This window comes from Pteropus vampyrus, unplaced genomic scaffold (assembly GCF_000151845.1).
Source record: "Pteropus vampyrus isolate Shadow unplaced genomic scaffold, Pvam_2.0 Scaffold326, whole genome shotgun sequence".
NCBI lineage: Eukaryota > Metazoa > Chordata > Mammalia > Chiroptera > Pteropodidae > Pteropus > Pteropus vampyrus.
The window spans coordinates 1,603,608-1,617,049 of record NW_011889107.1 but is presented as its reverse complement, the minus strand read 5'-3'; the positions used below and the strand labels follow the sequence as shown (position 1 = coordinate 1,617,049).

Sequence of the window (13,442 nt, the reverse complement as noted above, 5' to 3'; positions counted from 1 at the left end):
GTGGGCACCCTTTTATCCTTCCACTCACTACTTAGTCCAAGGCTGCTGGTGTTCCTGCCTCCTGACCAAGAGCAACCCGGCTGCCTTTGTCTGGCTGTTTCTTATGGACCAAAATAAAATTTACTTACAGAGGTCTTCATATCCATCTTGGTACTTTGTGGCTGATTGGGTGGATTCTAACCTCCTTTCCTACATAGTGGTCCCATCACACAGTTTTCAATTATATTTTACAACCCATTCTCCAAACTGAGGACTCTGACATTCCCCTTGGTGACAGCACTGCTCCCTGTAACTGAGGACTTGGTTGGGTGTGGGGTGGTTTGCAAAAGCCTCACAGTGGTTAGATGTTCCTGCCTCTGCTTTTAGGGGTGCTTCAACTGACCAGTTAACGTGCTGGCTACTTACATAACTTTTCCAGAAAAGGAACCCCAAATGCCTTTCCAGGGCTTGCAAAGCCTGACCCACCCTGCCACCCTGGCCGTGGCAGATGAGACTGTATGGGGAATGAGAGCTGAAGTTGAGATTGTACAAGAGGGTGGCCTTCCATACCTGGTACCACTGACCAGTACCCAGAGGCTTCTTGGGGAGAAAACCTGGCAAAGTTACTCTAGTGTCCTTCACATCAACCTAGGTGATCGGGGCAGATTCATAGCAGTCTGGAGCAGCTCAACCACACATGGCTTCATGCTGCCTTTGTAGAACCAGCTATTTCCCAATAAGAGCATTTCTGAGGATTATGATGCTTGGGCTAGCATCTAGCATGCAAGCAGGAGAGGGGGTAATGGCAGTGCTGGGGAGGGGGTTATAATTTTAAATAGGGTGAGTAGAAAATTTCTTTTCCTGTCCACTTGAAGGTGGAAAGGAAACAGGAGTTAAGCAGCTATGTGGGGGAGGAACATTTCAGGCGGGGAAAGCAGCCAGTGCAAAGGCCCTGAGGCACGTGTGCTCACGAAACAAGTTGGTCAGTGTAGCTGGAATGTATGAGCAAGGGGCAAGAGGAGTTGAGGGCAGATGCATCAGGTCATGGAGTATTGTGTAGACCACAGTTTGGGCTTTGCTCTTGATAAAATGGGGAGCTCAGGAAGGGCTTTGAGCCAGGCTTGTCCTGATCAGACACTGGCTTTATAGAGTCTTTGGCTCTGCTGGTGGAGGTAGTAGGGGAGATGGCTGAGCAGGGCTCCTCTCCAAAGGCTGGAGGGTGCTTGGAATAGAAGTCAGACCCTTTCTGTGCAGGTGCTGATGTGTGCTGGAGCGACACGGTACCAGCCTAATGATGACAAAGTGCATTGCCACTGTCTTGCAGATGAAGAGACAGAAGCAGAGAGGTGTAGCACTTTGCCCCGCGGTACCTAGCCTTTAAGGCAGAGCTGAGACCCGACGATCTGGGTTCCTTCCCCATCAGCTCTGTGTGGTAGGAGCCCAGGGCTGGCTCGGCTCGGACAGAGGGGCGCCGGGTATGGGACTTGACCCAGCTGCATCAGCTGGCTGGCCAAATGTCCTAGAAATAACTATTCCTGTCCCTGGTCCATGTAATTTATTGAAGAGCTGTGACAATCACAAGTTCCAACAAGCCAGGGGTGGCGGCTGCAAGGTAGCCCGTTCGCTGTGTACCCACAGTTACCGGATGTGCCTTGCCATCTGCCGAGCGGCTGTCCCAAGATGACATATTCCTTTCTGGCCCTGTCTAGCCAACTGGAGTCATTGACTTCAGCCTGGGCAAAACGAGCGTTTTAGGGTGAGGGACAGTCTCCCCTTTAGCTCAGCCCTAGGATAACTCCGGCCAACTTTTTACAAGTTCTTTCTGAAGGTGAGATCCCTTGCGGATGGTGCTATGAGCAATTTCTTAGCTACACAGACCGGGGGCTGCTCAGGATTGAAGCCACGTGGGGATCAGCCCGTGTGTGCAGTGTCGCAGCAGGAGTCAGGAAGCATGGTGCTCCCATCTGCTTCTGAGCAGCCAGATGAGTTTTATTGGGAGGACTTTGGCTCAAATAGGAGATCCCTGCATCTCCCAGGTAGAGCGCCAGCTTCCGCTTGCTGCCCTCACTGCCCGCTGGGGCCATCACAGGACACAGCAGGTGCAGGAGACAGGCCTCTGCTGCCGCAGCTGCTTCTGGAGCTGCTCCTTCTCCACCGTCAACACCTTTATCCTCTCCTCCAGCTTGCTCAGCTCTGCCGTCCACTTCTGAGGGGACATCATAGAAACATGTCGAAGCTGACATCATCTCAGACCCGCACCCTCTACCGAGGTTTGAACTAATGGAGGAAGGCGAGGCCCGGGTGGGGGTGGGGGCTGCTCGAGGCCACTGGACACTGTACTGGCACTCTTAGGTGGAGAAGCCAGGTCCCCTGGCCATGCAGCCACCCCTGACCCAGTCAGCCCTGGGATCTCAAGGGAAGCTACCTGACCCTCAGGTCAGGCCCGCATCCCAGAGCAGCCTCCTCGAGTACCAGGGTTAGGCTCAGAGGCATCCTTCCCACCACGTCCTTCCCTCTCTCTCTCTCTGTCAGCCCATTGCCCTCCTCTGCTTTTCTGCTACCTGATACCTCCTCTTGAAAAAGCTTTTCCTTGGGACAGTGTCCAGCACTCACTGGCCCCCATCTTGAAGGCCTCTCCAAAGATGCAGTATATAGTCCGTGTGGTTGTCTTAAAAGTTCTCAATATTCTACTCTCCTGGCTCCTGCAGCCACACAGCAGTGGAATACAGGAGGTAGTGGGGTTATTTCATGGGGCAGTGGAGCACCAGGGGAAACCTGAGGGCTTGCCCAGGACTGCTCAGTGAGTGGTCAAGTGGCCCAGGGCTAGCTTGGCCCCCTATCCTGCCTGCCCAGCCTCTGCACTTACCTGCCTGCACCACTCCTGGATGGCGTGGACGGCCAGTGGGCCCTGGATGCTCCCGTCACGCCGCAGGAACACCTCCCCTTGGTCTGTCTCATAGAGCTGTAGCTCAGCCTGGGCTTTGGGGGTGTGCACGCTCAGGCGGATCACCTGGGCAGGGGCAACAGCAGTTCTGGTGGACACTGCACTGGACAGCTTCCAGCCTCAATCCTGCCTTACTTGCTCCTAGTTCACTGGCTCCTGGGGGCAGCCTGGTGAGGCTGGGGCAGGGCTGTTTCCAGCATCTTCTCCAGTCACCCATTTCCTTGATGCCTCTTCACACACACACCCCACCCCCGCCCCCGCCCAGCACTGCTCAGAGTAGATGTGGGCCATCACATGTAGAGTGAATACATGATGGACAGCACGACAGCCCTGGAGGCCTTTCTGTCCTGCAGCTCACCTTGAGGGGCGTGTTGGTGGAGGTGCTGACCACGGGGATGAAGGTGAGTGTGTAGGCGTTGGGGAAGACCTGGGGCCTAAAGCTCTGCAGGATGGAGTCCACCAGCAGGCGCACGCGGTCCTCATCTCGGTGGCTGCAGTGGATGCCCTGCACCAGGCCGCTGTCCTCGACGCCCACAAACAGGCTGCCGCCCTCGCTGTTGAGAAAGGCACACACGTAGCGCCGCACGTGGTGCTTGAAGGCCAGGCTCAGGTACTCGCCACCACCCCGCTTGAACTCCACGTTACGTGTCTCGCTGCCCAGGAAGGCACCCTGGAAGAGCCGCTCCTGGCCCCGGATCTCCTGGTACGCGATGGCGCTGTCCGAGCATGTGCCACTGGGTCGCTGCTGGTAGCTGGGCTGCCCTGGGGCCCAAGCAGGTGGTGTGTTGGTGAGTCTGGCCAGTGGGAGGCCGCAGCCTGAGCTGGGGCCTGGGCTGGGGCCCGGGCTGGGGCCTGGGCTGGGGCCTGGGCTGGGGCCTGGGCTCTGGCCAGAACTCGGGCCGCTGTCCTCCTCCTGCTGGGGTGGGGCAAAAGTCAGGAATCCCGACCAGGACATTGAGAAAGACGGGCTGCCAGAACTTCCACCTCTGCCCCCCGGGGCCCAGCGCACTCAGGCAACCCCATGTCTTCTCCCAGACAGAAGGGTCTAATTCTACTCGGTCCTGCAGCCAGTGCAGGAAACCCCGCTAGGGTCAGCAGTTCAGACCAGCCATTGCTCCTTTCTGCCTGGGCTGCCCTCTGGACTGTGGGATGCACGACAGGTAAGAGCTCCACTTCCCGAGGCCAGGCACTGGGACACCTGTGGGCCAATCTCTTTCCACTTGGGCTGTGGTTAGGCCTGTGAGTCCCAGGACTGCATCATTGCAGGAGATGCCTCAGTGTCCTGAGGTGCCATGTGACAGAGCTTCAGGTCTCTGAACTGAGAGGGGCTCCCAGAGACCCCACCCCCTTCTTAATCTTCCTGAAACCCTTGATCACTTTCTCGACCATTGGCCAGTCCTGAATCTCAACTTTCCTTGGGCCCTCCTGAGTCCCCTTCCATGATTTCTGCTCTGTTTGGGGGCTCTGGTCATGAACTCATGGCCATTTTCCTGGTCTGGGGTGCCCCTGCCTCCAGGCTCTCCCTGTCCCACTATCCTCCTCACTGACCCCAGGCGTAACTCAGATTATCACTCCCCTCCTACTGAGTTCTCTGCTGCCTTCCAGGCTCTAGAAGCGGCTCCCAGGGCTGAGAGCTCAGTGTAGGCTGGGACATGGCCACGAGGGGCATTTTTCTACTAGTCCTGTAGCTCTCAAAGAAGACAGAAATGTGAGAAAACTCACACAAATATAAAATCAGGCTCGCAGGTCTTAAAATGTACGTCACAGAGCTGTTTAGTTCTGTGACAATTTAAACATTATGGAGTTTCCACCCCTAACATGATAAACCAAGGTGATTGGTCTCATGGAGTGACCTGCACAGCCTCAGTGAGCTGACTATTCCCTCCCGTCCCCCATTGAAGTTAACCTTTCAGCCCCGCTCTACCCCTGGGGTGCAGAGCCTGCGAGCCCTAGTGGCCTTGGGGAAGCCTCACTTACCTCTCTGCGGTTTGTGGGCACCCGGCCCTCACCCAACACCAGCTCCTTCCCGCGGGCCACCAGCTCCTTGAGGATCTGGTGCTCTGCCAAGGCAGTTTGCAGGCGCCAGGGAAGGGAGGTTAGGGTGTCCTTGTGGGTGGCCACTTGCACCAGCGCATAGGCCTTGCGTGGCCGCCTCACGACCTCGACGTGCTCCCGTGCCACTGGCAGCTCTAGCCGCTCCAGGGTGTCTCGCAGCAGGCAGGTGAGCACTGGCACAGAGAACTGGGGGTTCAGGTTGCCCACGTAGAGAACATGTGTGCTAGGAGCCGCCTCAAGGCCTGAGTCCTCAGGCATGGACTCTTCTGCGGGGAGCTCTGGCAGGGGCTGCTTGCCTGGGGGCTCCATGTGGGGCTCCTGCACCTGTGTTTGTGCTGCTCTCTTCCTGGGGGTCTCTAGAGGGGTCTCCCTCAGAAGGGTTTCCAGGATTCCTTACTGCTGGCTGTGCTTCCCAGGGCCCTGGGCTCTCAGCTTAGCCCAGGGCCTCCCAGGGGACTCAAGGGGTGCCAAGACTCCTGGGAGGTTCACAGATTGGCAGGGGCTGGGCAGGGCCAGAGAGAGAGAGGGCGGGCAGAGGGCAAGCAGGAACAGGCCTGCCACCCATCCCAGGCCTAGGACAGGAAAGAGGAGAGTCAGACAGGGCTGAGCCAGAGAACAGAGCATGTGAGCCTGCCCCTCCATTCCACGGAAGGGAAGACTGAGGGAATACGCCCAAAGAGGGGCAGAGGACACCGGGACTCGGGTCTCTGAGGGGCCCCCATATCCTTTCATTGGCCCAGGGGTCCTGTCTTCTCTCTCTGATCTATAGGCTTGGGGCCTCCTAGGTGCCAGCAGAGTTTACTGCTGCCTGCCCACCAGAGATTACTGCTGCCTCCAGGCACCAGAGAAGCATTTTCAAGGTCCTTTGGAGGAAGCTTTAACCCAGAAGTCCGAGGGGTGGCTGTGGCCCTGCTGCTGCTTTTCCTTGCCTGGTCTGAACCTGGTGTGAGCCCAGCAGAGGTTCTCAAACAGGCAGGGCTGGTTCAAGGGTTTTAGAGCAGAGTTTCTTATGCTTTGGGCACACTGATGAAAGAAAAATGGACTTTGCATATAATTTAAGGAGGTTTGTGGACCCTTCTTAAGAACTCCTAATCTAGTCTTCTGTTTTTAGTTCAGAGAGAAGTGAGGAGGGGCAGAACGAGGGGCAGAACTAGGGCCCTACATACCCCCATCCCGCCTTCCACCAGGCCAGGGGCCTCGCTCCTGGTGTTGGTCAACTGAATGAATGAGGTGGGCCAAGAAAATCAGGACCCCTGTGTGACACACATCAGCCCCTCCTCCACTTACCCCCACAGCCCCAGCCTCCAGTCTGTGCGGCAAGTACCATCAGCCTGCATCTTTTCAGATTGGATCCTTGAGGCAGTCAGGGCCTGGGGGCCACCTTGGCTGGGGTGGTGGCATTCAGGGCAAACAGGTATAGGAGGAAAAAGGAGGCCTATGACCCTCATATCCTGATGGTTCCTGGGGGATATGGGAGGTGCCAGCCCTGAGCTTCCACAGCACCCTGACCCCTGGCCAGCAGCTCCCAAGGGCACTCAGGGGCTTGGCATGGAGTGGCGGTGAGAACCAGGGCTGTAGGAAGTGGGCGGGGCCTGTGTAACTACTACCTCTGTGATCTCATGAGAGCCAACAATGCCTCCTGGGTCAGCCTTCAGCACTCAAGCAGGCAGGGTTGGGAAGTCAATCAGGAGAATGCTTCCCCCATTCCCCACTCCACAGTAAACAGGTACACACCAGCTTGTCCCTGGGCTTCTTCTGGGCAGCTCCCAGAACCACGAGGCTGAAGATGTACTTTCTCTCTCTAATGTCTCTCTAGGCACTAGTGCCCACGCAGGTCCCTCGGTGCAGCAAGTACCCACCTCACCCCTTTCAGTCACCAATCCCAGGCTCCGCTGAGCACTGACAGGGCCTAGCTACTGCCAGGATGGATCAGAATGCATACAGTTGGTTCCAGGGATCCCTCTGATGCCATGCCCTTCTCTGCCAGAGACAGAGGCTGCTGTCCAGAAGAGCCCAGAAAAATAGGTCAAGGCCCTTTTTGAGAGTATCCGGAATGAACAGCGCAGCCTACCAGACCCAAAGTCCAGGAGTCTGTGGGAAACCAGGGCCTGTTCTGGTTTGGCAGCCCTGACCCTAACTGCTTCATGGAGATCATAAACCTTGCGGTGGCCAGGTGGAAAAAGCATCTAAGTTAACCATGATATCAGAAGTAGTCACTTGTGAGAGCTGGCGGGGCCCTCAGAAATCGCTTCATCCAAACCCCTCGGAGCCAGATGGACCAAAAGGAAGGAAAAGGCTGACATAAAGTGTCATAGCAAATAGCTGGACTGGCTGGAACCTCAGCCTTGGCCCCAGAGTCAAATTACTTGGCTTTGAATGCCTACCTTGGTACTTTCTGGCTATGGGATCTGAACTTTTCTCATCTGTAAGATGGGTTTGTTGTGATTAAATGGGATCATCCTAATTCATGTAGAGCAGTTTGTGGGGCACACAGTAAGTGATATGAAAGTGTTAGTTACTATCAAGTTATACTGCACTACCCTGCTGCCCGCTACACCTTATTCTGCGACCCCATGAGAAACAAGGATTTGTGGCCTTGGACTTTTAAGTACCTGGCCCCTGGCTGGGCCAGCCCGCATCTCTCCTCATTCCATGAGGATAAGGATGAACCCAGCCCTCGAGGATCCTTGGAGCTGCTGATCCTAACTGTTCTTCCTGCTTGGGCTCGTGTGTTTAGCTGTACCAGTGCGAAGCCCTTTGAGGGCAGAGAATGGACTCAGTCCTGAGCGGCTATAAAATGCTGGGGACCCGGCGGGCATCTGGCAGATAGCCCATTCTTTATGGATTGCTGCGATTAGAAAAACTCTTAGGGATCATCTTGTCCAAGTTTCCTCATTTTATATATGAAAAAACTAGTACCAAGAGAAGGGGAGGCACAGTGATTTGGCTGTTGATTGATTAAAAGGACACTGGCATCTATATTGTTTTTTATTTATAAACGAATCGACATAAAATAAGTCCAGACGGCAGCGGGGCAGCTATGCTGCTGACCTGCTTACAAAGGAAGCACGTGGACAGTGAAGAAGGTGCAGCCAGATTCCAGCCTGGAGACCCTTGCCTCCCACCCACCTTAGGGCCTTCTTGGCCTAAAATCGTTGGGCCCAACCTTCTTCCACAGCAGTTCTGGCCAGAGCAAGGAACTGTATGAGGACAGTGCGGGGCAGAGGACTCTCATTCTCGCAGAGGAGGCTGAAGCTGCAAAGGGCCCAGTGGAGGAAGAGAGGGGAAGGTAACAAGGACCCTCTCCTCCCATGTGGAGTAATGTGGTCAAGGCTTTCTGGGTCTGTCCATCCCAAAGAGAAAGTGCCCTGGGGTAATGTCCTCTGTAAAGGGCCACGCTTCTCTGGGACCAGGGCAGGGTAGTCTCTCTCCTCTTGAAACTCCAAGTCTGGAGGGAGAGGAGTGGGAACTGGAGGGCTTGTCCGGGTGCCAGAAACAATAAATTAACAATAAGAAAAGATCTTTTTTTTTTTTTTTTTAAAAAAGGTAGAGGTCTACATCATGAGCTCGGAGCCTGGGGATCTTGTGAAGAGAAGGCAGGAGCTGTGGGGCAATGGGTGCTACGTCAGGCCCTGCAGGTGGTGAGGGGACTGGGCATGAGCATTAATTCAGGGCCCCATCTTCTGAGTCTTCAGGTTGGCCCCTTCCTCCATTGCTTAGAAGGTGTTCAGTCTAAACTCCTGATGAGAGGCTGGCCAGGCTTGGGAAATAAATACATGGGACCTCAAAGCAGAGGCAGGGCTGAGGGGAAGAGCAGCGCCAGCCCTGGTCTCCCCTCCTCAGTCCTTCATGGAAGGACATATCATGGCAGGAGGGGGTAGTGGCGGCCCTGAACCCCACTGAGGCACCTGGGAGTGGGCTGATGGTCCTCCCTCCTGGGAGAAGAATGCTGGCCCCATCTGCTCCACCCTCCAGCTGTCTCAGCTGCATCTCCCTGTTCAGAACTTGCCCTGCTTCAGCCGGTCAATGTGGTAGGAGAGCTTGAGTGCGGGCCCCAGCTTCAGGCCCATGTACTTCATCATCACGTCGCTGCGCAGCAGAAGCAGGGCCTTGCCGTCAATCTCCTGTGGGGGAGTGGCAGGAGGAGCCCTCAGAGGCCTGGCGGGCCTGATCACCCCAGGTTTTGATTAAAGACCACCCAGGAAATGCTAGTCCAGTGAACCCGCTGTGACTCTAAAGCCTGCCTGCTCTCCCCACCGTCTCCAACCATCCCTTCCCCAAAACATCTACTGCTGAAACCACCACTAACTAAGCTCTCCACTGATTTGTACCAACTTCCCTTCTCTGCTGCCCGAGGCAGTCTCCGCACCCTCCCAAACCTCTGAAATCCAGCTCAACTCAATCTCTTCCAGGAAGCCTCCTCAGGCAGTGAACTTGTCACTTCTCTCAGCTTATTTTCATAACGACTCTCAACTGTTACTCAGTGAGTCCTCTTCCTTCCTGAGTGGCAGGGACCCTCTGTGTGAGCTAGGCACAAAGCAGGCACTTCCTGAGCAGCTCTGAGACGACCTTTGGGTCTGATCTAAGAGCACCCTCCAAACTCGCCCGGCATGAGAGATTTAAATGACCAATGGAAGGTAGCAGATCTATTCTGAGCACCCAAAGGGCAGAATAGCACCAAGCAGCAGGGGCTATGGGGAAATGGGTTTGAGCCCCAAAACAGGAGTATGGTCACTGCAAGAGGATCAGGAGTCGTCCCTGGCCACAGAGCCAAATGGTCACTTGAAGAGATGTTAGAGGGGCTAGGAGAGGATGGGGGACTGATGAGAGTGGAACGTTGGGGGCCACTTGGCAAGGGACTCTTCAATGGGCTGAGGCCCCTGATTCTCAGGCCAAGGCAGGCAGATGGGAGACAAGTGCTCCTAGGAAAAGAGAGCCTGTCCCTGAGACTGAGCCCACAGGGCACATACCCAGAGGGAATGTGGCCGAATCAGATCCTAAACTCAAGGAGTGAGCTGGACTCAGAGCCCAGTGAGGGCTGTTTTAGCCCCAGGATTCTGTCTCTAAGTCTGTATGATCTCCTGTGCTCAGTTTCAAAAAACCTGGAACAAATATATAGTCCATGCCCTTTAAGAGTCTACAAGAGTCACAGAGCAAGATTCCCAGTGAACATGGGAGAGATCAGGCAGGGGCACCTACGTGTTTACGAAAGAGGTCTGCGTGGGGTCCCAGCTGAGGATCAGCTTCCCGGACAAACTGCATCACGTCCTCGACTGTCCATGAGGAGGGGTCCCGGCCACTCAGTCGAGAGGCATCCCGGTTTTCGAGGTATCGGTCCGTCCCTGCAGGACAGAAGGGCACCTGCCATCACGGGAGGGGACTGGTTTGTAACTACTCACCACTTTCCTTGGCATGTCCTGAAAGGCCCTATGGGTGAAGCTCACTGCCTTGCCAGAGCAGGGGACCCGAGGCAGCGGGGAAACCGAGGCAGAGGGAGAACCGAGGCAGTGAAGGAAGAGGAGGGTTTTCCACAAAGGGCCTGAGGGGCTGAGACTCTTAAGTCAAATCTTTGTTCTTTAAGGGCAGACATGGTTTTGAAAATGGTCAGAAGCAATTTTACATTGAGGCTGTGATTCATCCTGGACGGGAGTCAGGGGGTAACAATGAGGTAAGGGGATTACTTGGGTTCAGTGGTGGGTGGTGGGGGAGAGGGCTGGTCTGGGAGACTGCTTTTACCTTGGTTCTGGGGACCATTTCTAGAGAGACCTTGGAAACTGGGTAAGATTACAGCCCAATTCTTGGGGCCTGGGGAGAAAAAAAACGGTGGATAATACCTTGGGCCTCTTTCAAGACCTGAAGAATAGTTGATCTCACTACAGCCTAATGCACGGAGGAAGAAAATCTTTGCTTTGGCTACCAGGAATCTCAAAGTTAATTTAGTGCTCTGCTTAGAGCTTTTTATCTCCATCTTGGCTCAAAAATGGTTCCTTCCATTTCCTCTGCGGGCTTTGTGATCTCTGTGTTTTGATCATCAACCTGCCACAGATCTCTGGCATGTTTCATCCCCTCTGCCTGGAACGTTCCCCTTCTCTACCTTCACTTTCTCCTCTTCTTGTACATACTCCAACTTAGCTAAGCAAGAGTTGGCTTCGAGGACCAGCTCTTTTAAGAAACTTTTCTGGTTTAAAACTGAAAAAATTGGTCTCACAAAGCATTTCATGTATCTCTCAGTTACAGTTCAATCTCTACACACTTTCCCCCGTCATAGCTCTCTAATAGTCTATTCCCTATACAGCAGTCAAAGCAACCTTAAAAAAGTAATTGCATCATGTCAATCCCTAAAAATTCCCCTAAAAATTCAATGCAATGGCCTCCCATTGTACACAAAATAAAATCTCAACTCCTTACCATGGTGTTGAAGGTACTCCATCATCTGACCCCTTCTACCTTTGAAATCGTATCACTGCCTTCCACCCCATCTTTTACTCACCATGATCCAGACATGCTAGCTTTCCTTCTACTACTTGACTAGGCTAGGCTTTTATTCTTCGACCTGCAATTTCCTCTGTCTGGAATGTTCTTTTTCCAGATCTTTGCACACTCAATTCCTTCTCAGCATTTGGATTTCATCTCAAATGTGGATTCCTCAGACAGGCCTCCCCTGATCTCTTAGTAAGAGTACTCAACTTCCCACATAGTCATTCTCAATCCAATTACTCTAGTTTTTTTCTTTCCTAGCACATATGACTACCTAAAATAATTTTATGCATTTACATTTATTATCTGTCTTCTATTTTGGTCACTGCTATTGTGATTTATAATAAAAAACATACATCCTCATTTCTGGCACAGAACTCTTAAAAACCTTGGAATTTCCTAAGTGGCAAGAAAAATAAAGGTGTTGTCTTTTGTTATTCATAACAAAAGAATGTCTTTTGTTATTCATAACAAAAGCACTGGACCTTTCAGTTCTACCTCCCAACCTCCTAGGAAGGGAGAGGCTGAGTTCAATTACCAACTGTTAATGATTTAATCACTCTTGCCTATGTAATGAAGCCTCAGTAAAACACAGAAGGATGGGGTTTGGAGAGCTTCCAGGCTAGTGAACACATGGAGGTGCTGGGAGGGTGGTGTGTCCAGAGAGTGCATGGAAGCTCCACACCCCTTCCTCCATACCTTGCCCTATGCATCTCTTCCACCTGGCTGTTCCTGAGTCGTATCCTTTTACAAAAAATCAGTAATCTAGTAAGTAAAGTTTTCCTGAGTTCTGTGAGCTGCTCTAGCAAATTAATCGAACCAGAGGAGGGGCTGGTGGGAACTGCCAATTTACAGTAGTCAGTCACTAACAACCTGGACTTTTGACTGGCATCTGAAGTGGGGGGGGAAAGTATGGTGGCAGTCTTGTGGGACTGAACCCTTAACCGGTGGGATCTGATACTATCTCCAGATAGTGTAGATAGTTTCAGAATCGAGCTAAATTATGGGATACCCAGCTGGTGTCATAGAATTGCTTTTACCACCCCTGTGGGAGATCCCACAGGGCTGGTGTCAAAAGTGAAGGAGTGCTGAACCGAGAGTAAGAGACACACACAGGAGGAGAGTGTTTTCCTTTTACAGACCCCAACACATAAATAGGTGCCTGGTTTGCCACAGGTGTTCGAACATGATTGTTAAATGAATAAATGACCATATATGTTACTTGTATATTTTTCTGTCTCCCCTGCCAGACTTTGTCTCCAGACAGGGACCTTGCCTTGCTCATATCTGTATCCTCTCCACCCAGGAGATGCCCAGTCACACAACTAAGTGACAGAGCTGAAACACACCTGTGAAAGTAGAAGGAACCTACTCTTCAACTACCTCTTGCGAAGGCTAAAAATTTCTTACCACTTTCTTGTATTCTGGGTCCCAGGTCTAAAAGTCGAAGCCCAGTTTGCCCAGCCCCTGTTCCCTGGGGAAGAGACTCTATCATATTACCTCTCAAGCTTGTGGTTGGGCACTGAGCAGACCAGGGGAGAAGTGTGCTGGAGCAAGCAGAGGTGATTAGAGCTGTAGAAATTCCAATGGCTTTTTAGAGGTGGTAATAGACAGGAAGTTGGAGAGGGCTCCGTGAGCCAGCCACTTCTCCCTGCCTAAAAGTCCACTGTGATGCTAAGAGAGAAACCAACTGCAGAGATTACTGAGAGCAGAAAGAAGATATATGTATGAATGTGTCCTTGGACCATCTTAGCTAATTCTTCTACCCAGGGAAGCAAGGAATCATACACACACACATATATTCACATGTATAATATTATATGTGTGTTTATCTGTCTGTCATCCTCTTCCCATTAGAATATACTCTCCACTGAGATGAAGACATTTGAGCAAAGACCTTGAGGCAGAAAAGTGATAGGCACATTTAAGGTTTAGTAGGGAGGCCAATGTGCCAGAACAGAGTGAATGAGAAGTGGTAGAAAATAAC

The 13,442-nt window shown here is 52.9% G+C and overlaps 2 protein-coding genes across 15 annotated transcripts in view; both read right to left on the bottom strand.

Moving 5' to 3' along the window:
- Positions 1 to 1,526: 1,526 nt before the first annotated feature.
- Positions 1,527 to 5,362, bottom strand: SLFNL1 (schlafen like 1). The gene is made up of 4 exons (XM_023522013.1): positions 4,901 to 5,362; positions 3,282 to 3,836; positions 2,846 to 2,989; positions 1,527 to 2,185 (listed from the first exon to the last, which is right to left on the bottom strand). Exons 1-4 carry the CDS (start codon positions 5,285 to 5,287, stop codon positions 2,063 to 2,065), a joined length of 1,209 nt encoding a protein of 402 aa, XP_023377781.1. The 5' UTR covers positions 5,288 to 5,362; the 3' UTR covers positions 1,527 to 2,062.
- A 2,591-nt stretch (positions 5,363 to 7,953) lies between these two features.
- The window catches only part of SCMH1 (Scm polycomb group protein homolog 1), a 120,855-nt gene continuing 115,366 nt past the window's right edge, over positions 7,954 to 13,442 (bottom strand). For 9 of the 14 annotated variants that reach the window (XM_023521973.1, XM_023521985.1, XM_023521975.1 and 6 more), the window contains 3 exons: positions 10,715 to 10,783; positions 10,178 to 10,320; positions 7,954 to 9,102 (listed from right to left, as the gene is read on the bottom strand). In XM_023521973.1, the coding sequence (XP_023377741.1) occupies positions 8,977 to 9,102; positions 10,178 to 10,320; positions 10,715 to 10,783 (338 nt within the window). In that variant the 3' untranslated portion in view covers positions 7,954 to 8,976. The remainder of the gene's footprint in view (positions 9,103 to 10,177; positions 10,321 to 10,714; positions 10,784 to 13,442) is intronic. The other 5 variants (XR_002776770.1, XM_023521976.1, XM_023521987.1 and 2 more) reach the window with 3 other exon arrangements.